Raw genomic sequence first — 24,163 nt, 5'->3', positions numbered from 1 at the left:
GGGCCGCGGCCGCGAGTCTTCAGGCACTGGCTTCTCTGCTCTGAGGTTGATTCAATTCCCCCTCACCGCCCCAGACAGTGTCTTTCATGAGGTTCGGCCTGTCTGCCACCGTCTGTGACAAGAGTGGCCTTCCTCCCGTAGCCAGCGATCCCCATTTCCATGCAAGACCTCACCAGCAGCGCGTACGGCACCCTCCAGCGGCCTGTGCCCTGACCAGACCGTCGCTGCCACGCTCCTCACTCCCCGGGGCTCTTACTGGAACCACCCCCACGGCCACGTTTCCCGTCAGTCATTTCCTCCAGGGAACCCAGGACTTTCCTGTGCCTTTTTTCCATTTCTTCCAAACCGTCCTCTCCCATATCCCATCCCAGGCACCGTGGGTAGTGCCACAGGCTCCTAACGTCTGGTTACAGACCCGCACTCATCCGCCAGGCCGCACAGGAGCACAAACCAGGCAGTCTACACAACACAGAGCTACTCCTTCGAGCTGGGGCGGCCGAGCTCCCCTGAGGCTCTGGGCGGGGCCTGGGGGGAGGGGGTCCCTCCTGCCTCTCCCGGCTCCTGGTGGCCCCAGGCATCCTGGGCCCCTGGCCACATCCCTCCCACCTCTGCCTCCCCTCACGCGGGCATGCTGTCTTGGGATTGAGGGCCCATGCTAATCCAGAATGGTTTCATGTTGAGATCCTTCACATAATAACACCTGCAAAGCTTTTTTCCAAAGAAGGCTGCGTTCACGGGTTCCGGGGCGCAGACATACCTTCAGGGGATGGGGGCCACCGCTCAACCCTTACGGGCGGCCCACCCTGCTGACCCCTCTTCAGAGGCGGCAAGCCGCGCGGGGCAGCCCTCTGCGCGGGGGCCCAGGCGGCCACTCCTCCACACACCCGGCTCTGTGCCCCTGCACTCGAGTCGCAGATTTGGGGGGATTACGAGAGAACCAGCAGGCACCGTAGCGTGTGCGTCCGCCCGCTGCTCCAGAGAGATGTGGGGATAGACTCTCCCCGCCTGGGGCTGGCACGCCAGCCACGGGAGGAGCCCCTGGCCCCACACGGAGCAGCACCCTCTGTGCCCACCCCCCACACCGGCCACCCTCTGGAGATCGGAGCCTCAACCAGGTCAGCAGAAGCTTTGGAAACCACCAAGACCACCAGGCCCCGTGGCCAGCAGTGCCAGGGACCTCCTGCGGCTGCCTGCCCCTCACCGAGGACCCCCAGAAGGGCTGAGACTCCCCCGCCCCCTGAGCTCCAGCCCAGGCGCCCTCTGCTGACCTGAAGGTGAGCCCAGATTTACTCTTGAGGTTCCGAAGCAGCTCCAGCTGGTTGAGCGGCGGGATCAGTCTGTGGCGAGAAGAGGCACAGTGAGCTTCTGGCCGCCTAGGCCTGGGGGACCCTCACCCCTGCTCTCACCAGCGTCCACTGCACACACAGGCACCTACGGTGTTAATGCTGGGGGCACGGGTGTGGCCTGTCCCAGGCAGAGGGAGGGGACGGCTCCCCGGCAGTGGTGGCCCTGGGGGGCCACCCGCACTCTCTGGGCTACACCTCTCCTGGGGTCCGTGGCGCTGGAGGCGGGCAGTAAGCAACATGCACGGCAGGGGGGCAGGAACAGCACCCGGGCCGTCCATGGAGAGTGTGGGGAGGGTCCAGAAGGGCACCGGAGGACAGGCTGGGGGGCCATGTACTGTCTCCTCTCCCTTCCCAATCCCCGAACACCCCCGAGGGGCAGTCCCGTTGCAAACAGCATCCCAACATACTCATGGTCCCAGACCCCTCCCTGCAAAGCCAGGGCAGGGACCGAGGTCACAGAAAAGGGCTTTGCTGGGCAGAGAGAAGCCCGCTGCAGATGGGCGGCCTGGACAGCTGGAAGAAAAGGCTCTGCTCCAAGCCCCCTCTTCCCAGGCCGGGCCACGCCCACCCAGGACAGCCTGCTGCCCAGCCCCCGCCCGCAGGTGGGCGTTCGCCCATGTGGCCACTGGGCAGCTCCAGGCAGGACTTCCACAGGAGCCAAGGGGACAGTCAAGTCTCTGCCTTGACACCAAGGCAGAGATCTGTAAATCCTGCCGGGTTCCTGGGGGACCTCGGGCCTCCCCGACCCCAGCCGCAGGACCAGAGGGGCTAAAGGGGGGGGGGGAGGACCCCAGTCCTCTCCCAACTCCTGGGGCAAGTTCTGTCCCTCCTCACCCACCCTCCCCTGACTCGGGAGCTCACCACTTTCTGCCCTCACACATTTCTCATCTCAGCGTAAGGAGGAAACGCCCCTGCTCCTTCCTGACCCAGCCCCCATCCTGCACTGTGCCCCCCCCCCACCCAGCTCTGTGACCCCGACTCATCCTCAAGTGGAGTCCCAACCACTCCTTTAAAACCATGCTCAAAGACCCCCACCCAGCCTCAGCCCCCATCCCTATCGTCCTGTCCTCAGCCCCTGTCCTTCCTGACCCTGGGGACCACTGCCCCGTCCAGACCCCCCTTGGCCCTGGTCAAGGATCAGCGTCGGAGCCTTTACTTGGTGTGGAGGGCACGGCCGCTTCCGGCTCAGCCCTCACCTGCGATCAGGTGTGATCCGCTCCACCCCCCCACCCCCCACCGCCCGCCTTCACGTGACGTCACTCAATGGCTCCCCCGTGCCTCCACAGTAGGCTTGCTGGCTGCCCTGAGTCCTCTGTGCTGACGGCCAGGCCTCTCCACACCCCTCCTTGTCCGGCCACACTTCCCTGAGGGCGGCCTGCCCTTGGTCTGAGGTCACAGCCTCAGAGCTGGCTGCGAAGGGGAGACCAGTGAGCTCGCTCCCCCTCCCCCCTCCCCTCCCCTCCCCTCCCGGCTGTCCCAGTCCCAGTGGGTCAGGACGAAGCAGGAGGTATGTGGGCAGTCAGGCTGGCTCACAGCATGGGCACAGCAGAGGCCCCAGGACTGGACATGGGGACAGGACTGGCCTCCCCACTGCCCCTCAGGCACCCACCCCTGGGCCTGGAGCAGAGACCCTGGACAGCACCCCCCACTCGGCCCCCACACACGCAGGTCCAAGTTCAGGGACACACAGATACGCAGATAGGACGTCATGCCTTGGACACAGAAGCAGGGGACAGAACACAGAGGGGCAGGGTCACGGGCAGGGACGTGCACGCAGCACACAGCCCCGATGACGCTGAGGGCGGTTGTGGAGGACGCGGGAGTAGGGACATGAGGGGGTGCCCCACAGGAGAGAGTGGCGGCTGGCCGGGGGTCAGCCAGCTCCGAGAGGACACCTCCAACCACCCAGGCCGGGGAGAGGCTGCTCCAGACGGGGGCCAGGGACCGGCTGGACAAGACGGACAAGGGAGGAGAGAGGCCTGTAGCAGGGAACCCCCAACTGCCCGGGCAACGATGGGTCAGTACACAGGGGGGCAGGGGGATGTACCCTGACCCCCCACCCTCTCCTCTGGGCGAGGTCTCTGGGGTGTACGGCCAGTAAAGGGCAGGTGCTGGGGTGGAGATGCCCGTGGGATTCGGGGGCTGCCCGGCCCTGCCCCCACAGCACCCCCCTCTTCTGGAACGATCGATCAGTTCCCACGCAGGGCACCACAGGCAAGAGCTTCTGCCAGGGGGATCCCAGGCTTGGTCTACACAGGGAGGGTGGGCCCTGGGTCCGCAGGCCTGTGCCCGATGCCCCACCCATCCCACAGGGAAGGGCCTGCCGAGCCGCTGCCCTGTGCAGCAGCTAAAGGTCAGCGGGAGTGAGAGCCCCACCCCCACCCCGTGCAGACACAGCAATTGGGACAGCGCTCTCGGTCCTCCCGGGTCCAGGGAGGGAGCACCCCTGGCTGGGACAGCGGAAGCCGTGCCCACCCGCTTTGCGCTCTGCACATGGGGCCTGGGGGGGGGCGGGGGGGAGGAGGGCGGGGAGGGGCTCAGCTGCTGAGACGAGGCAGAAGCAGGACGAGGAACAGAAGACAAGGCAGGACAGACGGATCCAGCCGGAGAAAGCAGCTGACGGGGGAGGGGACCAGTCAAGGGGGGAACCGGGCTCCAGGCAGGGAGGCCACAGAGGGACCAGGGCAGCGCCTGCGCCCGGCGTGGGGGACACAGGCTGGGCACGGGTACAGGGCTGCAGGCCGGGGCAGGCCGGGGGCCGGGGCGGCCCTGCACCGTCCCAGACAGAGAACAACCACACCACACACGCTGTCCGTCCCATGCATCTCCTACCTGGAGGCCCCGTAGGATTGAGTTTGCGAGCTTTCAAGTGTTTTCACACACACACAAAGGGAAGAGAACGGAAATTTTAAAAGAACGGGATAAGAAAAAGAAAATTAACCAAATGGTTGAGGAAAGTGGGGGAAACAACAGAACAAAGAAAATTAGCGCCAGGGTCGGCCCACTCAGGCCCGAGGGACGGTGCCGGGAAAGCCAGAGCCTTCAGCACTCCCGGGGAAGGGGGACGTTCCGGGGAGTGCCCGCCAGCGTGGCTGCTGAAGGAGGGGCGGGGCCGCGGCCTCTGCCCAGGTGACAGAGCGGGGCAGTCGCACCCTGCCTGGACATCGCTACCTCAGGGTCCCCAGGGGGACGTCGTCCCAGCCCAGAGCCCCAACCCGCTCTGGCAGCCCAGCCCACTCCTCCGGGGAGGGCTCCTGGCTGCACACCAGGAGGTACAGGTAAGGGACATCCAGGGGCTCGGCCGCCCCCGGGCTCAGCTTCGCCCCCGCACCCCGCCCCAGGCAAGGATGGGCCTGCAGGGCAGTGTCTGCCCCGAGGGTCCCCAGCCCCCCTCACCTCAGACCTTGTTCTAAGCCAGAGCCCAGCATAGACAAATCCTGGGGGTGGCCGGGACTGCCAGCTGCTGGTGACCACGCTGCCTCCACCAACTGCCCCCAGCGCGGGCTTCCGGCCCTTCTGTCCCACCCGAGGGCGCCCTCCAGCGTCTGTGTGCTCTGTGCTGTTGGGGACTCCTGCTCCTACAGCCTCGACGTGGCCCCTCCCCCACACAGAGACCCTGGTCCTCGCTGAAGGACAGAGGTTACCCTTCACTTCCAAAGCTCCGGGGCCCGCCCTGGTGGGCACTACGCCGGGCCGCGGGCCTCCGCGAGTTCTCGGGAGGGGCCTGTCTTCACGATGCTCACAACATAACGTGACCCACAGCAAGGAAGGGAAGCAAAGGGTGGGTGGAGGTGGAAAGTAAGAGCCACGAGCTATAAAACAAAGAACAAAATTAATGCTGCGAAATAAATCACACACAGAACTCCGTGGAAAGTACACACGTTGTTTAAAAAAAAAAGGAAAACTCAATTAAAATAATGAACAACCAAAAGATGGGGCTTCAGAACAGACACGATGACAAGCAGGCGGTGTGCCGTGGGGCGGGGTCCCGGCGGGCGGGCGGTACCTGTACATGGGCACGGTCACCGTGCGTTCATAGTACTGCCACGTCGAGTGCAGGTCTGTGCGAGACAGGTTGGTGGCATAGAACCTCCAGGCGGACTGCGGATGGGAAGCGGGCGAGGGTCAGACCATGCCCCCGCCCCTGAGGGCCTCGCCCCTGCCCGGGCCCCGTCCGGCCCCACTCCCGCCTCAGTTTACCCTCTGGAGGAAGGGCACACGCCACCACAGGTCACGCTCGCAGCCCGTCTACAGCGAGCCTTTCGTCGTCCGCCTCACCCGACCCTTGGCGGTTGGGACCTGCCACGGTGGCCGCTCCTGCACTCCCCGAGCCTGACGGGGACGCCACCCTGGGTGCGGGCGGGGGGTGACTCAGGAGCCGGGGGGCAGGGGCAGAGCCAGGGACACACAGCCGGACCCTCCCCAGTGCAGTGGCCCAGCCTCAGCCCGGCCCGGGCTCCCGTTCCCTTTCAATTGTGGCGAAATGCACAGAGCACAGGGTCCGCCGTCTCAAAGCGCGCGATCCGGGGGCAACAGGTCCACTCACACTGCCGTGCAACCACCCCCATCTCGCTCCACACTCGCATCCCCCCAAAGGGGCACACGCCCCAGCGCGGGGGCGTCGGGCATCACCTGCACCCGTCTGTACGGCGTCCTGTCCTGGACACAACCACACAACACGTGGCCTTTCGTGACCGGCTGTTTTCACGAAGGTTTCAAGGCCCGTGCACGTCGTAGTGAGCGTTAGCGTTCTGTTCTAATGATCGAATAACGTTCAACGGCACGGAAACACCGCATTTTGTTCGTCTGTTCGCGGACATTCGCGTCGTTTCCACTTTCTGGCTGCTGTGAATCCCCCAGGAGCAAATGTTTGTGCAAAAGTTGTTGGCTGAACATCTGTTTTCAGTTCTTTTGGGTACACACCTGGGGGGTCTGCTGTGACGTAAGGCAGCACTTACCCCTCTGAGGCACCACCCAGGGCTCTCAAGGGGCTGCACCCCTGCACCCGCCACCAGCAATGCGCCAGCATCCCGCTCCCGCCACATTCCCACCGCCTGAGGCGCTTCTGACTCGCGTTTCTCTCATGAATGGCGTTGAGCATCTTTTCACGTGCCGACTAGCCGCCTGGACATCTTCTCTGGAGCCACGTCTGTCCGAATTCATCTAGTTGGTTTGTCTTTTTGCTGCTCAATTGCTGGAGCCCCCTTATGTATTCTGGATACCAGAATCTTACCGGAAACAGGATCTGCAGATACCTTCTCCCGTTCTGTGGGTCAGCTTCTCACTCTCTCTACAGTGTCCTTGGAGGCACAAAAGGTTTTAACTTTGATAAATTCCCATGTATTTTTCTTCTCTGCTGGTGCTTCAGGTATCAGATCTGAGAAACCAAAGCCATGGAGCTCTACACCTATTTTCTTGTAAGGATTGTATAGTTTCGGCTCTCAAATTTAGGTTTTGACCCATTTTGAGTAAATTCTGCATGAAAGTAAAACTTCACTCTTAAAATTGGATCTTCAGCAGTCCCAACACCGTTTGTTGCAGAGACATTCTTTCCCGTTGGAGGTTTGCAACATCATAGTTTGGGGGCTTGTTTGGGGGCCTAAAACATGGTCTATCCTGGGGAATACTCCCGTGAGGCTGACAGGATGTGGGGGGCTGCCCTGGGGGTATTTGCAGGTCCTCTACGTCCTGTGTCCTTGTACCCAGGATGGGGGGAGGGGGGGGTTGCTGACATCTCCAGCTATTATTATACAAGCATCTAGGTCGCCCTGTAATTCTGTCAGGTGTTGGCTGCACATACTCTGGGGTTCTGCCCCCAGTGTGGACACGTCTACCCCTGTCCCTACAGTCGGACTCTTGTCAACGCGTCATCACCTCCTTGGTCTCTCTTAACAGCGTTTGCCTTAGTGTGTTTTGTCTGCTCCGACCACAGCCCTCCCAGCCCCCTTCGGGCCACCGTTCCCTGAGGGGTTCCTGTCTTCGTTGCTGCACTTTTCAGCCTGTCGCTGTCCTTGGGTCTAAGGAGTCTCCACAGACAGCACACCGCCAGGCACATCTCAAATCCGTTCTCTCAACTGCTGCCTTTCAAGTGGGAGTGGGGGGTGCACTTACGTGCAACGTGGTCACGGACAGAGCCCTCTGTGTGTGCGTGCTCCCAGCACCTCGTTTCTGCCTTCGGTGCTCGCTTTTTCTGCTACATTATCTTGAGCCTCTTCTGAATTTTTGGAAATTGTTTTCTTTTTTTAAATGTTTTTTTTTCAACGTTTATTTATTTTTGGGACAGAGAGAGACAGAGCATGAACGGGGGAGGGGCAGAGAGAGAGGGAGACACAGAATCGGAAGCAGGCTCCAGGCTCTGAGCCATCAGCCCAGAGCCCTACGCCGGGCTCGAACTCACGGACCGCGAGATCGTGACCTGGCTGAAGTCGGACGCTTAACCGACTGCGCCACCCAGGCGCCCCAGGAAATTGTTTTCTTAATGGCGACCGTGTGCCTCACGGTGAGCGTCTCACACAAGCATCTAGTCTGAACCAGCTTAGCTGCCACGGCGCACGAACGCGCCCCTCCTCCACCCCCTGCCCCTCCTCCACCCCCTGGTGTTGTGCCCCTTACATCTCTACACGCTGCACGCCAGAAAAACGGATCTGTGATCGCTGCCCTATGCGTCTGCCTTTTAAATCACATGAAGAAACAAAAGACGAGTCACAAGTCAAAAGCACACCACGGCCGGCTTTGACATTTACCCCGCGGTTACCTTCTTACCAACGCTCACAGCCCCGGGGCCGCTCCAGCCCTGAGGTCTCCAGGCGGACAAAACACAGGCAAAGCCTTGTGCTGACCTTCTGGAACAAGGCCACGCCAGGGACTCCCCAGGGCGGAGGGCAGGGGCAGGCAGGTGCCTTTAACCCCACACACAGCCCACAGTCCTGTGCTCACAAGCACCCCCTCCCCTGGTTGTTGTAAAATTCTGATTTAGCTCCTGAGTCCCCAAAACAGGATCCGGACAGGTTTGCTAATCTGTGTGCCTTTAGCACAGAAACGAGGTGCCGGAATTCTGTCCCCCGCCACGTCCAGTGACCTCCCTGGTCCCTAAGCTTTAATCCAAACCCTCGACTCGAACGTGGGGTCTTGAGAGAGAGGCTCCGGACCCCTGCTCCTGTAGTCTGTGCGGTGCCTCCCCATCACCTGCCCACCGGCCCCGGGGACTCCCCAACGGGCTCTCCACGGCTCGGGGCCCCCATGCTGCCCCCTTCCCTGCCTGTGATGTTCAGGGCCCGGTATCCTCTGCACACGCATCTCCTCTCCTGCACCTCTGCGTCCAGCCAGGGCCTCACCCCTCCACTTCAGGCCTCTGGCCAGCCGCTGTGCGCACCTGCCCTTGAGGGCCGACCGGCTTCCCAAACCCCACACTCCAAACCTCTTCCCAACCTCTCCATCCTCCTGGACGCTCCTAGCAAAGCCTGGGGCATCTCCTTCCGCCCACCCCTCCCTCCCTCTCTGGGTCCTGTCCCTCCTGCCCCTTCCTCTTCAGGCCCCCGTCTGGGCCCACCCTCAACCCGGATTCACAGAGAACACCAGAGCACCTTGCCCACCTGTGGCGACCTCAGCACAGGGCAGGGGATGCCTCCCTTCCCTGTCCCGCTGCTATTCAGAGCCTGTCCCGGGCCCTCCGAGGGAGGATGTCCATTCCCTTGGCAGTGGGGGGGGGCACTCTGGCAAACTGTGGACCACGTGCAAAGGCAATGGGGTGGATACTGGCCCGGGCACCTTAGCTGCCAGAAGGACACAGACCATTGGAGACTTCCAGAGCATAGAGGGCCCGGGCCTCTGCTGGGGCTTCCCCCGCTGGTCTGTTCCCGTCTGGGCGCCGGGAATCGCAGCCAGGTGACCAGCTACGCAGCTATGCAGCTGTCCCAGCCTGTAATCCCGAGCAGCGGGGCTGCGGTCCCACCACCTGCCTCCAAAGAAGGATCCAGGCACCGCCCTCCGACAGCAGTCCCCCGAGGCATCGCCCGTGACCGCGCGCCACCGTGCACCGGGACTCCCTGAAGCCCCGCCCACAAGCTCAGTGTCCATCCACCGGGTGGACACGCGAGCCTCGCCCCGAGCTGCCTGAGTCCTGACGGGGGACAGGCACGCAGGACACTCACGGGGGGAAGCGGGACAGGCGTGCGGCTGCTAAGAGGGCCTCCAACCTCGGCCCCACGTGCACGTGCGCGGTGAGGCCGTGGCCCTCGTCCCTCACGCTCTTTCGCATTTGAAAAATAGCCATCTGCAGCTTTTATGGTGAAAGGTAAATGCGCACGCGCACACACGCACACGCGCTCGCACGCATGCAGTACGCGCACGCCGCCTGTACGCACTCACACGCTGCACGCATGCGCACGAGGCTGTCCCCAGGGAAGACCGCGGCTCGTCAGGTCGGCCGGTGCCCATGGGCTTTGGAGGGGCCCCTCGGGCAGCCTGCTGCTCAGGCTCGGGAGGCACTGGTAGATCCCGAGGGGCCCCTGTGCCCCCAGCAGTGGGACGGGCTGTGCGAGCGCGGGCAGCGAAGCTGAGACGCCACACCTGCCCGGCAGGGGCCCTGTGAGCAGCACGTCAGGGGTACCTGTGACCGCCTGGTCTAGGGCCCGGGGCCCACGCAGGATGACGGCCACCCCCTTCCCCCCCCTCCCCCCCCCCCCCGGGGGTCACTACAGGTACTGCAGCCTCAGGCGTCTGCACCTGGCTTCCGTGCCCAACACGTTCCTGCAAAGAAACAAGGGCCGTGCACGTCGCCGGGGCAGGGGAGACACAGGGGCCAAGGTGGCCCCCCTTGGCAGGGCCGTGCCAGGAGCGCCCCGGGAATCCCACGTGGGGCCACCTGGACTCACCTGGATCAGGCCCGCGGCAGGGTTCCGCCTCTTCTCAAAGTGCTTCTGCCGGTGCTGCTCTTGAACTTTCAGAGCAAAGCCAGATCCCAAAATGCCCTGCAGATCATCAGGGTCAGACCACGTGCTGGGACCACAGCCCCACCCCCGCCCCAGCCTGCACACCCCGGGGCCTCGCTGGCTCTGCCTTCCCTCCTCCTCAGTCGCCCATCACCTGGGGACCATGCTGGGGAGAAACACCCGGATTTAGGGTAAAGGAAAACCTCCACCTTGCGGGAGTGGGCCGGGCCCGCAGATCACCCTCCCTCCCGGTTGGCCTGCACTGAAGCAAGTGCAGCCCAAGCTCTGGGTGGCAGCCACCTGAGACAGACAGCTGTGTCCCCACCAGCCACCCCTCTGACCTGTCCAGCTGTGGGTGACACCAGAAACACCACCCCCCACCCCCGCCCCGGAGATCTGACAAGGCAGCCTCATCACCACTAAGCACTGCTCTGGCTCACAGGGACCCCACTGGTCAATCCCATAGGGCTGGGAGGGGCTGACAGTGACCACAGATGCAAGGTCTGAAGCCACAGCTGGAGGACGGTCAGTGTGCTCCCACGGAGGCTCACAGAAGCCACCCGCACCCTGCCCGCACAGCCCGGGAAAGGGTGTCCTTGCACCATACCTGCTGCCTGCGGCTCCTGGGGTGCCAGGGACCCTGCTGGCAGCCACGCTCCCGTCCCATGGACCCCAAGTGGACAGGTGCCCCAAGCTGCGTGTGGCCACCCGGGGGCTCGCCAAGGCAAGAGGGGCCACGGGACTTACCGCAGGAAGAGCAAAGAAGGAGACGCCAATGAGGGTGAATGTTGCAGCCAGGAGCCTCCCGTTCCAGGTCTGGGGATACTTGTCCCCATAACCAATGGTCGTCAGAGTGATCTGTAGGGCGGCAAGGCCAGTCACTCGGCCAGCTTGGCAGTGACCGCCGTGGACACCTGCAACCCTGAGCTGGACACTTCCAAAGCCCCCGGGGGTCTTACACGCAGCGACCTCCCACACCGTTCGGGGTGAGCTGGACAGGCACGGGGACCACCCTCCCACGCCACCCATACGAGGCCCAGGGGACCAGGGTCCCCATCACCATCCTTCCCCCCTGCAACAACCACATCAGAACTCTCCGGATCCTTTGTCTTGCCCTACGTGCCAGGGCAGGATGTGGGGGTCACCGGAAGCCTGTGTTACCATTTCACACGCATGAGGGCAGAAGAACGCGTCAAGCGGCCTCCCCCAGGACGGAGGCGGGGGCAGCTCTGGGCTCCAGGCCAGGCAGCAGCCAGGAAGTGCAGAGTCAGGGGCTGGACAGGAATGGTGCTGAGCAGGAGCCCCGGGGGACAGATGACGGGGACAGGATGGGGACCGTGTGGTGGGACGTGTGGAGGTGACATAAGGCCAGAACGGGAAGGGTCCCCAGAGGTGTGGCCGGAGCGCAAGCTGCCCTGTCGTACAGTGGGGAGAGCAGCGCCCACACAGAGGGGTGCTTGGGCACACAGGAGGGCCCGCTGCCCGTGGAGCAAGCCCCAGGTGGCCCCCAGCAGACTTGCCAGTGGGGATGGGCTCACGCTGTTGGGGACAGGGGCACCTGTCACCACCCACCTGCAGCCCCTGGAAGCTGTCCCCGGGTGCCGCACAGGGCCTGCCATGAGTCTGGGAGACGCCCTGGGTAAATGGAGGGCCCGGGGGTAGGACCTTCAGGGCCTGTTTACATACAGCAAGAAACAGGCCCAGGCGAGGGGCCACCGTGCCCATTCCCGCCAGTGCAGAAAGTTCTGGAAAGTCACAGGTAATGAGGAAGGGCAGCCAGGAGTGGGTGTGGGCAGGAAGGAGACCCACTTCTCACCATAAAGCTTCCCTGGTAGAATCTTCACCTCGTGTGAGGATTACAGTCAAGATTTTTAACATAAACTAAGCGTGTTTTAAAGACAGGAGACGCTTCAAACCACCACTCTCTGCAAAAACGCCAAAGTTGTGCAAAGAAGCCCGGAGAGCAAGGGTAGGACCTGGAGGAGGGGCTCAGGGTCAGGAGGCGGGAAGAGACCTGGAGTCCACGGGGCCACTCTGTGGCCGGACACCTTGGTCCTCACACAGAAGAAATCGCATCCCTATGACAAAGGAATCTGGAAAATGAAATTGAAATCAAGCAGGCGGAGATGTACGGCTGCAGACGCCTCCTCGGGGCCGGACAAGAGGTGAGGAGACAGAGATAAGAGGACACATCCTGAGGCCCGTTGGGCCCGGAGGGAGGGCAACGAGGTAGCTCACGTGCACAGGAGGACCCCCCCACCCAGCCACATTCCAGAAACACGTGGGAGAGGATCCCGGAAGTGTGGCTCCCGGCAGCCGGGAGGGCGTGGGAGTGGGACCTCGCAGACGCCCGGGTCTGAGAAAACTCTCAGAAAGCCATCGGCCTGCTCCTCCAAAATGAGGGCAGATTCGAGGGGGGCATCGGGGCGGGCCTGGGCGGGACGAGCTGCGGAGACTCCCCAACCCCCGCGAGGGTCCCCCACAGCCGCGCAGGCCTACAGGGCAGAAGAAAGGGGAGGCTCAGGCTGGACGTTTTCCAAGAATGACGAGCACAGGGGACGGGGCACCACCTCATTCTGTCACAGCACAGAGTGAATAATTCACGTCTGAAGTTTAAATCCGGAAACAGCAGCGTAAGCATATTGTTGGCAGCATGGAGGCAAACCCCAAGAAAAGCCACAGGAGCCCTGCCCAGAGGGCGGGGAGGGAGTGCGGGGAACTGCGTGGTCACTCTAACACGCACACACTATTCATCATGTTTAAGTACTACTCGGATAAAACACTTAAGTAGCCGTTTCGGTTCCGTTCTTCAAGATGGGAAGGCCATGGCCCACGAACAAGGCCTGGGGCAGGGCAAGCCTGGTCACCGGCGACTGGCCCACGGCCCACCCTGCTCCTTCCCGCGCGGCTAGGGCACAGCACACAGACTCCAGGCTGCACGGCAATCGATAAGACGATTCTGGATAAAGCGCGTTCTCACTGAGATGCGTGTAAAAGCTACATATTCCTTTCGCCACTGGATCTGAAGTATCTGCCCAAGGCCACGCAGCCAGCATTTGTGGAAGGGGGCGTGGGGTCCCAGGACCAGCCACGCATCCCCAGGCCAAGCGCCCGGCACCCTCGGGGCATTCCAGCACCCTGCCTGGGGACATCCGTGGTTTCGGGCAAGGAGCCAGGCCAGGCTCCATCCAGCTAATGGGGATGACGCCCACAGGGCAGGGCCACAGACACAGCGCTACCCCATGCAGGGTGGGAGGGACCCTTCAGAGGCTGGCCCAGGAAGAGGCGGGTGACAGGGGAGGGGCGCTCCGGGGCCCTGGGAGCTGGGTGGCCGTGAGCAGGGGCTGTGGGCCTACAGACTCTCTGCCTGCCCGGACGGGCAGCCCGGAAGGTGAGGCCCAGGAGGGCCAGGGGCTCGATTTCGCTTTTCCAGACTCTCCGTGTGACAGAAGGGCTGTCCCCTCCTCCCTCCAGCACAGAGGCCTCACACACCGGTGGCCGGTAAGGAAGGTGGGTGACCAGGCAGGGCCTCTCCACCCACTGCCCAGCCCCGGAGAGACCTCTGCAGCCAGAGAGCCCCTGTGACTCTGCCATGCCCTGGGGGCAGGGGGCACATCCTGGAGGGGGGGTGGGGACAGCAGGCAGGAGGAGGGCCCCCGAGGAAGGCGGTGCCAAGCGAGCGGGTCCCCAGTGAAGGACGATGACCCCAGCTGCCAGGACTCACCAGGCCCCACCAGAGGGCATCAGCGTAGGTATCAAAGTGATCGTTCTCGCCCTTCTCTGCCAAGTACACCAGAAACGAGGCCAGGATGAGGCAGAGGAAGCCGATGTACCAGGCAGTCACCAGCTCCTGAAAGAGAGGGTCACGTCCTGGCTCCCTGGCCCCAGCAGGCACCACGCCCAATCCAGCTCTCTGTCCCCACAGAGCCCTCGGCAGCCCAGGCCGGCACCTGCTTGGCCGCACGGCCCTTAGCACGGGGCCGCTGCGGGGGCGGGAGGGATAGTGTGTGTGGTCCTGGCTGTGTGGTCCCTCTGCCACGTGGCCCCTGCACCTGCTCACCCAAACCCAGAGGACGGCCGCTCAGTACAGCCCAGCTCACCCCGTCCACCAGGTATGGGGAGCACCCCCACGATCCTGAGGCATTCCCGCTGCAGATCTGAGACTGCTGAGAACCTGTCCCACCTCCCCACGCCTGGAGCAGGCAGCCCGACTGCCCACCGGCTGCCCTCCTTGGGGACAGACCCCCGCCCCGTCCAGCCTCAGGACTCAGACCAGGACAGGAAAGGAGGCCATTTGGGCTGGCGGGGTGCGGTGTGGGCCTCGTGGGGGCTGCCTGGGACACCGGGCCGGGCTCCTGCCAGGACGTGGGGCAGGGGGCACCTCGGGGCAGCCGCTGTGAGCCCGGGCGGCACAGACCCAGGCTCACCCACCAAGCGCAGAGCGAGCCGCAGAACAGCCGCTCTGGAGAGAGACGACCAGACGCACCGGGTCACGGAAAGACGCCCCCGGAAGAGGGGATGGGCTGGTTCCCAGCTGACCCGCCCCCTGGGCTCGGTCCAGCAGGGCTTGCGACCCCGCGCCAGCGCTCACCTTGCTGTGGGCGTAGACCACGGAGCCCAGCAGCTTCCAGGTGCCGCCGCGCCGGTCCATACGGATCATCCTGAGGATCTGCAGGAAGCGGAGGCTCCGGAGAGCCGACGTGGCGAACACGTTGCCCTGGGAGCCAGCGGCCAGCACGGCGATGGAGGCGATGAGCACCATGATGTCTGCGGGGGACGTCGCGGCTCGAGGCGGGGCCGGCCCCCTGCACCTCCGCGCCTGGTGCGGATGAGGGCGGGGCCCCCAGCCACGCGGACGCATGGCAGCATGGGGACGCCACGGCCGTCCACCTCGTCCAGCCTTGCCCGGCACGGCCGCTGTCCCGCCACCTGTCCCCTCCTCCCGCCACCAGGCCGAGCTCACCACAGGCTCGGATGCCAAGAGGGCAGGTGGGAGAAACTTCCAGAAGGAGCCAGTCCTCGGCTTCAGCCTCAGCCCGCCTCCCGTGCCCACACACGCTCAGCTCTTCCCGGAGCTGGCAGCCCCCGCCTGCATGCACACGTGCACACACACACACTCACACGCCCCGCTCACCTGTGACACACGCACATGTGCACACACACGTGCACACGCGCACCCCGCTCACCTATTACGCAGAAAGGCTTCCGGGCAAACTTGAGCCGCCCCCTCCAGCCGCGGTACCGGCAGCAGCAGCCGGCCGCCCAGATCCGCACGAAGTACTCCACCCCGAACACCACGATGGTCACGATTTCCTGCAGGAGAGGCCGCGTTGAGCCACCCCCGGGCCTGCGTCAGGGCTGGGACGAGCCTGGCTGAGCGGGAGTTAGGGTGGGGGGCCCCGGCCTGTGTGGGCCGGTGTCAGTGGGAGGGGTCCCACACTCTGGACCCGGATCAGCCTCCTCGAGGGGCCCCTCTGTCGCCAACAGCAACGGAGACATCGCTCTGTGGTTGCCATGGCGCCCGCCCCTGCCTGTCAATTGCTGTCAGCTTCTCAACCCCCGTCCCACGCCCACGCCCGCCGGGAAACACCCCACACCTCGGGGCCAGGGGGCCGCCTGGGCCCTCAGGCTCCAGTGAGCAGGGGGAGAAGCGGTGGGGGAGTGGGGTGGCTGTCAGATGCTGTGGGGACACAGGGAGGGCAGCGGGGTGGACCGTGTGTGGGGAGGAGTGGGTGGGAGCACTGTGACAGTCGTGGTGGACACTGCGAGATGGCTCATGTCAGGAGGTGAGGCCGGAAGGGGCCCAGGTCCACCCGGCTGGAGCTGGAAGAGGAGGGGCCACGGTGGGGGGGGAGGGCGTCTCTGGGGGGGAGGCCAGGCTCATGCCGGAGCAGGTCGGGGGGGGGGGGGGGTTGGTCAGAGGCTCGGAGGGATGGGGATGGACCAGCGACCACAGCCTCCGTGGCTGCACACCCGCGGGGGCTCACCAAGATATAGAGTGCGCCCTCGGAGCTCTTCTCGTACTCCTTGATGGTGGAGAAGACGGACAGCACGAGGCAGGAGAAAACCAGCAGGAAGCTGCGGGCAGAGGCAGAGGGTGTCAGCGGCCGCCACAGAGGGGCCAGGGCAAAGCGCGCCGCACGCACGCCCACCGCGCCCCCGGGACTCCTGCCTCAACAGCCCTGGGCTTTGAGACGGTCCCCAGGCTCTCGGGGGGACACCGGCTACCCCGTGGACATCCCTCAATGAAACTCATCCTCCTTGTTCGTAACATCCCTTTCTCGGCTCCGAAACGGGAACCGCCGGTCTTCCAAGGAGCATCGGCCCAGGGCCTTGGCCGCGGACCCGCGTCCGGGCCGCACCCGGCAGGTGTGCAGAAGACCCATCGGTTTCCGAGAGGTGGAACCAGGAGGCCCCATCTGACACCAGCCAGGGTGTCTGTCCGAAGGCTGAGGGTGGGGTCTGAGGGCACAAAGCACACAGTGTGGGGAAGCTGGACAGGGGCCCGCACACCACACCCCTCCCGTGTGTTACTGCCACCCTGGACGTGCCAGGGGGAGAGACCACAGTGGGGAGGCTGCTGCGTGGTCCGCCACAGGCCCTGCCCCCCGGCCGCCTCCAGCTGGACGTCCTGCCGGCACATGCAGCCCCCAGACGTCAGGGCCTCGGCCGGATCCCAGGGCATCTCGGGCAGCCCGGCCCCACGCTCCCCGAAGATGGGCAACCGCGTGCAGAGACACACGACCCTCCCAGGAGCGTGGCTGGTGAGGGCGCTCCCGGCGCGCACCCCACTCTGGAGCAGAGGCACGGACAGCAGATGACGAAGGCAAAGCCGGTGCCCGCTGGCACACACAAAACCACGCGAAGAAACAGTCACATCTCAAAACCACAATTAATTTCCTTTGCTCATTAGACAATTTATTCAATTAACCGAGCGCTGGAAAAAAAACGTCCAGCTATCTCATGTGTCTTATATTTATTCATAATTCTCTGCCTGGTGGTGTTTTTTCCCGACTCAGTCAGTGGGGAAGCAGCATTTACACACAGTGCCTCTGCCAGGAATGGGGGACCCGGAGACTCCAGGGCTCTGGGTCAGGACCCTGGAGGCCTGGGTGACGGGAGAGCCCACGGCAAGGAGGCCACCCAGCCCAGCTTGGCGCGGTGCAGAGGTGCAGAGAGCCCAGGGGAGACGTGAAATCTGGCAGGCTTCCCTGAGAAGGTGTCCACAAAGGCAAAAAGGAATCGGTGGGGCCAAGAAGGGAGAAGGGAAGGGGTGGTCCAGAGAAAGGGACGACAGGGGGTCCCAGGACTCAGCAGAGGGCAAGTCCAACCAGACTAAAGAATGGGGCCTGATGGGCCTGATGCCAATGTCACCCATGTGGGGGGACCCGGAGAGTCCACACTCAGACTCACACTGTACGAAAACATTACCCTGATGTAAAAAGGGAAGGCCCAAGTCCCAAAGCAACCGGGCCCTCCCGGCCCTGCTTCCCGAGGGCAGCTCTGACTGGCATCTTGGAACATTCCAGAATGGCCTGGCCGTGCTCTACGGACGCAGAGCCCTTCCCAGAAGGCAGGGACTGGGATGTCCAGGGCCACACCAGCAATACAGGAGAAGAAAAACCCGAAGCCAGACACAGTGAATGTTCCTAGGCCACCAGGTGAGCAGAGTGAACCTGAGCAGAAGCCACCCGGCTTCTGAGGTTTTGGAGCAGGTGGCCACAGACGGCAGGCGGGGGAAAGGGGTGGGACCTGCCCACCCGTGAGGAGGAGGAAGGAGGCAGGCAGCCACGTGGGGCACCCCACACCCGCAGCAAAGACAGGCAGATCCCCATGGAGAGAGGCCGCCCACCCGCCCAGCCTCCAGGCCCAGGACTCGAGTCTCCCACAGATCCCAGAGCCTTCCCTCGCTCCCCAGCTGGCCCTGCAGGCCGCTGAGCAACGGGGAATACACTTCTTTCCAGGCCTCTTCCCACCTGCAGGCACCTTGGTGACAAGGGTGCCCTGCCACGCCCCCTGCCACATCCACACTCATACCCACCTTACACAGGGGAACACTGAGTCTCAGAAAGGTGGTAGGGGGCTCTGCCTCTGGCCTCGTGATGCCAGAGCACAGTGTCCGTGGTGATGGGGACACGTGGGTGGGGTCCAGCCCTGGGGAGCCTGGAGGAGGGGCCAGCCTCCTGCAAGGCAACAGGGGAGAGCCACCAAAGCCCCGCAGCCCATGGCGGGGCCCCTGGGCTGCAGCGGTTGGGGCCCTGGGCAGACCTGGAGTTTCCTGTGGGTGCTCGGGGGTCTGCAAATGGCCAGCGTTCCCACAGTCCTTTCCCCCAGTGACCCCGTGACCCTCAGTCCCGGCTCCTGACAGCTGTGGGAGGAAGGGGCCCTTCTTCCCACCCCTCGCCCTAGGAGAGGTGTTGGGGACGGTGCACAGGGAAGACCAGCACCACCGCGGGGGCCCCTCACGGCACGGCCACGTGCTCAGAGTGTGTCCCCTCCAGGCCCCGAGGACCGACGTGGCTCATGAGGAAACGTTCAGATAAAAATCTGTGCTATGCTGGCGCAGGATGGCTGGTCTGCTTCCTCCTGATGGGGACAGGTGAGTGGCTCATCCCAGCCTGGTCTCTCCAGCACCCAAAGGCCCGGGTGGGGGAGGGCCTTCTCATGCCCTCCAGCCTGGGAACCGTCCAGGCTGCAGGGAAAGAAAGGAGGGAGGAAGCGTCCCCGGTGCCAGAATGGGGCGGTTTCCCTGCAGCCCGAGAATGGTTATGATCGCGAATTCTCCGGCAGCGGTTGCCAAGGAGACCAGTATCTCAAGCAGCCCAGATTCCAGGGGCCGGGATGGGGGGGGGGGGGGTGAGGAGGGGGAGCCAGGGTGACAAGGGACCTCAGATGACGCTCACGAGCAGCAAGGAAGCGGGCCACCTGGAGACGCAGCTCTGGCTGGAAGCACACCCCCGCTGGCTGCCTCCTGCTGCGCCCCAGGACCCACAGCAAACACTGTCTGCACCCGGCAGCAGGAGAAACCGCAGCTAGACGTCAGGAGGGACATCTGAGCCACAGCCCGAGCTCTGAGCAGAGGACTGGCAGGGTCCTGAGGGCGGGGGTCCTGACACAGGGACAGCGGCGCAGGGAGGGGCCCAGAGCAGACGCGAGGTGACAGGAGAGACAGAGGACGGTGGAGGCAATCACATTGGCCAGAGGGGCCCCTCCTGGTGGTCAGCCTGCAGCCACACCTGCACGTCACGGGGTGCGCTCTGTGGGCGTGTGTGCGTGTGTGGGTGTGCACACGCCTGTGCGGATGTGCGTGCGCCTGTGCGGGTGTGTGCACACGTGTGCTCTGCCTACCCTTGCACTTGAGACAGAGGGGCAGCGCCCACCTCCGGGGAGAGACTCCTCTGCTTCTGCTTCCGTCTCCCCATCCCACACCCTCGCCCCATCTGGCAGCAGGGAATTATTTATTTTCTGGGAAAATATGACAGAACCCCTGCCACCTGGCTCCTCAGTCCTGATTCACTGCTGTGGGGCCAACTGCGAGGGTCCCTCGGCACTGGCAGGGCAAAGCCCCCGTGGTCAGGCCCACCCCAGCCCCCTTCACAGCCTCCAAAGACTAACTCAGGAGATGGCTGGGGCTGTTAATCTCATTTGTGTACTTAGTGAAATCCCCATCTAACAAGGGAGCAGCCGGGATCGGAGAAGGTTGCCAGCACACCACTGTCCCTCCAGCCCCCACTGGCTGCTCTTCAGCAAGTGGGGAAGGGTCTCTGACATCCAGCCCCGCCCCTCGGCCCACGACAACCCTAAAGGCAGAAAATGTTCTCACCCATTTAACAGATGGGAAAACAGAGGCTCTGAAGCAGCTCACCGTGGCCGTTCAGGGTGGAGCCTGAGCACCGTCTTCCGCTGTAGAAATTCCCTCTCCCCAGAATAATGTCCATCCCAATCAGGCTGTGCCTCCCCGGGGGCTGGGTGGCCCAGAAGCCCAGCAGGGCCCGGGGCTGGGCTAGCTTCCAGTGTGAGGCCAAAGCAGGCCCTCCCGTCCAGACTGGCCGCCGGGCCGCGGGAGCCTCCCGCTCACCTCGTCCGCTAGGACTGCAGCCGGCGCTACAGCCCAGAATCTAATTTCGCCCCTAATGAACTGCTCTGCCTGCAGGACACGCTGTCGCTTCCAATCTCCAGTAGCGACGGAGCCCGGACTGCTGACGGCTGCTCCAGGCGTAAACCAGATGTGAAAAATCACTTTGAGATCCCGCCAGCGTTGGAGGGAGGCCAAGGCCGCACTCCTGAGACCCCTCTTCTGGAGCCAAGTCTCACCCGTGGGCGCGGCCTGCCCCCAGCCCACCTGAGCCTGCTAATCAGAGAACGGAGGCTTCTTGGTGGCACCTACCTGCACCTAAGGCTGGGGAGGTGATGGAGGTGCGACGAATGCCTCAACTCAGGAAGTCCCAGACCTCAGAAGGCCCGGCTCCTGGCCCGGCACTTGAGTCCCCCATAAACAGCCTTGGCCTGCCCAGACCCCACCCCCACCTCACTGCACCCATCCGCCAGCCGGCGCCCGTGGCCACCCCACAGCCACACCTTTCACACTAATGCCCCTTCCTCTCCCAACACCCAGGGCAGGAAGGTGCTCTCAGGGGACCCCTTGAAGCCCCCCACTGGCCAGTGACCCCAGGATGGCCAGGGTCCCTCCAAGGTCTCTCTGAACAGGGGGCCATGCAGGTCAGATGTCCTTCCCTCCCTGAGCCTCTCCCCCTAGTCATCCACCCATCAGAAGCCCCAAGTTCACAGGGGCCCCCAGCCCCCCTTTTGCCCACTGCAGACCTTGCCCCCCCTCCCCAAGAGAGCCAGCATCCTGGTGAGGCGCCAGGTGCTCCAGGACTGGGAGGTGTGCAAAGGGACTGAACCCAAGGGGCCCGGGCAGGAAGCCCGCTGGCTCAGCACACAATAAAGGCCGTTTCCCCAGGTGCCTCCTGCTCGATCCTGGGAGACCGGGGTAATTACCACCTGGCTCACGCGAGCACACCCGAGGGGCTCCCCCCACCCCACACCCCGCCCACACAGGGGCTGCACCACAGTCCCTACTTTGCACTCCTGGGTCTTCTCTGCCTCCCCAACCCTACCCTTCTCATAGACGATTGTGACCTCCTCCAGGCTCACAGCCTCCAGTCAGAACCCTTCTAGGTGTCTCCCTTGCTCCGAAGACCTCATCTTGGCTCTTCCATCTGATGCACCCTGTGTCCCGTGTCCACCATGCCCCACTGCAAACACCTGCCACCCCCACCAGAGACCATAGGAAGTGTGCTTCGCTCCCCTCTTGTCTATTTCTCAGCTTCCGCAAGCCAGCTTCCCTGCCCCAGGGCCTTTGCACACACTCCTCTTACTGCCTGGAGTTCTTTCCTGCTTGCACATCCACCATAGGGCTGCCTCCTCCTTGTCCTCAGGTTTCTGACAGGCTGCCCAGCCTTCCTACACTGGTACCCTCTGAGCAGGGGTCCATTCATTTCCTCTCCTGCTCTCTCTGCTGGCCCCCGAGTACACAGCCAGAACCCACACACAGGAGTGGCATGTGCATCCTGACGCATGACAGCCAAGATGGCCCTCGTGAGGTCAGATCCAACTGGAGAGCAGCCCCCAGCCCCATTCAGACAAGGCTCAGTGGTGCATCCTGAGCAGTCTCTAAACACCACTGGAAAGAACTGGAAAGAAGGGGCCCACGGGTAGGAGGCCTGTGTCCTAGAGGGACCCAGAGAGCTTCCAAAGGCAGAGCATGGGGGTCCTGAGACCAGGAGGGGCTTGGCCCTGTCTGAGGAGCCTGGCCACACAGGAACCCACAACAGGGTAGATGTGGCTCACTTCCAGCAAGGCCACACCCCAGAGGAAATGACGGAGGTAACTCGTGCCCGTCCGTACAATCACAGGGGAGCCTCGTGCAGGATGAGGAGGGTTCCTCTGAGGCAGCCAGCACTGCTGTGGATGTGAGCTGTGGGGTCAGGACACAGCAGAACTGTCATCTGCTGAGAAGACATCAGCTTTTGGGGAGAAGGTGCTCAGCAGTGGGATCAGTTAGGACCACGCCCCACAAAACATCCCACGTTCCCTACATGAGCACAGGAACCAACAGACCTGCCTCCCTGCCCCACTGCCCCCTGATGTTGATGGGACAGCCAGGCCTGCCTCCCCCAGACTCTTCCTGAAGAGGCTCCAACTGGCTCTTGGGCTGGCCCATCCCCTGTGCTCCCACGGCTCACAGCTCTGGCATACTGGTCCCCTAAAATCATCCCTAGTGAGTGTTTTCTTGGACTTCACTCACATGCCTCCAAGTGACAGGAGGCTCACCCACAGGCAGAACCCCTTTTTAACATGCCCCCTCCTTGGTCCCAGTCCTCCCCCAGGCATGTGCGTGGGGTCCATTCTCCAGGCCAGCACCCACAGCCACTGTCTCCTCCCCAGCTATAAGCCACTGAGGGCACAAGGTGAGGGGAGTCAGGGACAGGGCCACCTTGTCACCCAGGAAGCACCAGGAGCTCTTATGACAGAGACAAAACCCAGCGCTCGCCAAACAGGCACACGTAATTCCACAGGGAAACTTCACAATACGTCGTTAGCGTGGAAAAGGATTAGAGAAGTCTGAATCCTATCTCGTTTAAAAAACGCATAGGATGGGGGGCGCCTGGGTGGCGCAGTCGGTTAAGCGTCCGACTTCAGCCAGGTCACGATCTCGCGGTCCGTGAGTTCGAGCCCCGCGTCGGGCTCTGGGCTGATGGCTCAGAGCCTGGAGCCTGTTTCCGATTCTGTGTCTCCCTCTCTCTCTGCCCCTCCCCCGTTCATGCTCTGTCTCTCTCTGTCCCAAAAATAAATAAACGTTGAAAAAATAAAAAACGCATAGGATGGACACAGATGCCTGAAAATAAATCAGGTGACACAAACGTTCTTCCCGTGTTTGACTGTATCTTCCCAGCTCCCCACGAGGGGCGTGTATGATTTCTGTCATCAGCAAAGACGACAGACCATACCCAATGGTTTAAGAAGCTGCTGGCGCCCCTCACTCAGGCAGGGTTGAAACACCTGCCTTCCGTCCATGCCACATTCATTCAGCTTTTGGCTAGTTAAACCACACATGCCTCAGACACGCAGGCAAGAATGCTAACTGGGAAGAAAGGATTGCTGGGAGCACAAGCTAAATCTGGAGATGCAAGCAAGTGGTCCAGGTGAAAAGGGCTGGTGCTTGTGCAGCCTCCCCAGCCCCTTCCCCAGCACCAGCCAAGGGGCCAAGGGGCCCCTCACGCCCCATGGGCCTTGGCTGGTGCCCATGAAGGGCCAGGGCCGTGGACTCCTGTTCAGCACCATGGCCAGCACCATGGCCAGCACCATGGCCAGCACCCTCTCCTGCCCACAGGCCTGGGGTAGGCCAAGGGAAACCCACCTGCCTTCTTCTTAATCCCATCTGGGACCTAAGCTCCAAAATGCTCCCCTGCTCTGCCCTTGTGCACGTGATGAACAGCACACTGGGTCAGGCCCTGCCCTCCTGAGGGAGGCTCACTGAGGCTCTGTCTGTGGGTGAACAAACTCCCATGGGCCCAGCAGGCTCCTGCGGCAACCCGTCAGCTGCTGGGCCAGAATCGGCACTTCCACATCCTCTCCCAGTGAACTGGCTTCTCTCTGCGCCTCCCGCAGCTTGTCACCACCTCCCCCACAAACCTGGGGTCCCAGGAGAAACTGGCCTTTTCCTCCAAACACTTCAAACATTTTTTTCCAAGCCTAAATGGAAAAGCAAACTCAGAAGTTCTAAGCTCTCTAATTCCGTGGACGGAGAGAGCAAAGCAGACAAGACCTAGGGGGAAGGAGTGCAGCTGGGCAGGGGACGGCCGCACCCTGCAGGCCACCAGG

At 63.2% G+C, this 24,163-nt stretch overlaps 1 protein-coding gene across 17 annotated transcripts in view; it reads right to left on the bottom strand.

Moving 5' to 3' along the window:
• KCNQ2 (potassium voltage-gated channel subfamily Q member 2) overlaps window positions 1-24,163 on the bottom strand; it is a 52,007-nt gene that overhangs the window by 18,694 nt on the left and 9,150 nt on the right. For 12 of the 17 annotated variants that reach the window (XM_045443970.1, XM_045443952.1, XM_045443953.1 and 9 more), the window contains exons 2-10: window positions 16,264-16,354; window positions 15,463-15,589; window positions 14,868-15,043; window positions 14,001-14,126; window positions 11,024-11,134; window positions 10,220-10,315; window positions 5,353-5,447; window positions 4,179-4,208; window positions 1,269-1,337 (exon numbers count right to left, since the gene is read on the bottom strand). In XM_045443970.1, the coding sequence (XP_045299926.1) occupies window positions 1,269-1,337; window positions 4,179-4,208; window positions 5,353-5,447; window positions 10,220-10,315; window positions 11,024-11,134; window positions 14,001-14,126; window positions 14,868-15,043; window positions 15,463-15,589; window positions 16,264-16,354 (921 nt within the window). The remainder of the gene's footprint in view (window positions 1-1,268; window positions 1,338-4,178; window positions 4,209-5,352; window positions 5,448-10,219; window positions 10,316-11,023; window positions 11,135-14,000; window positions 14,127-14,867; window positions 15,044-15,462; window positions 15,590-16,263; window positions 16,355-24,163) is intronic. The other 5 variants (XM_045443954.1, XM_045443958.1, XM_045443967.1 and 2 more) reach the window with 1 other exon arrangement.

Source organism: Leopardus geoffroyi, chromosome A3 (genome assembly GCF_018350155.1).
Source record: "Leopardus geoffroyi isolate Oge1 chromosome A3, O.geoffroyi_Oge1_pat1.0, whole genome shotgun sequence".
NCBI classification, from domain to species: Eukaryota; Metazoa; Chordata; class Mammalia; order Carnivora; family Felidae; genus Leopardus; species Leopardus geoffroyi.
Note: the sequence above shows the minus strand (reverse complement) of the source record. Positions and strands in the feature narration are given on the sequence as shown.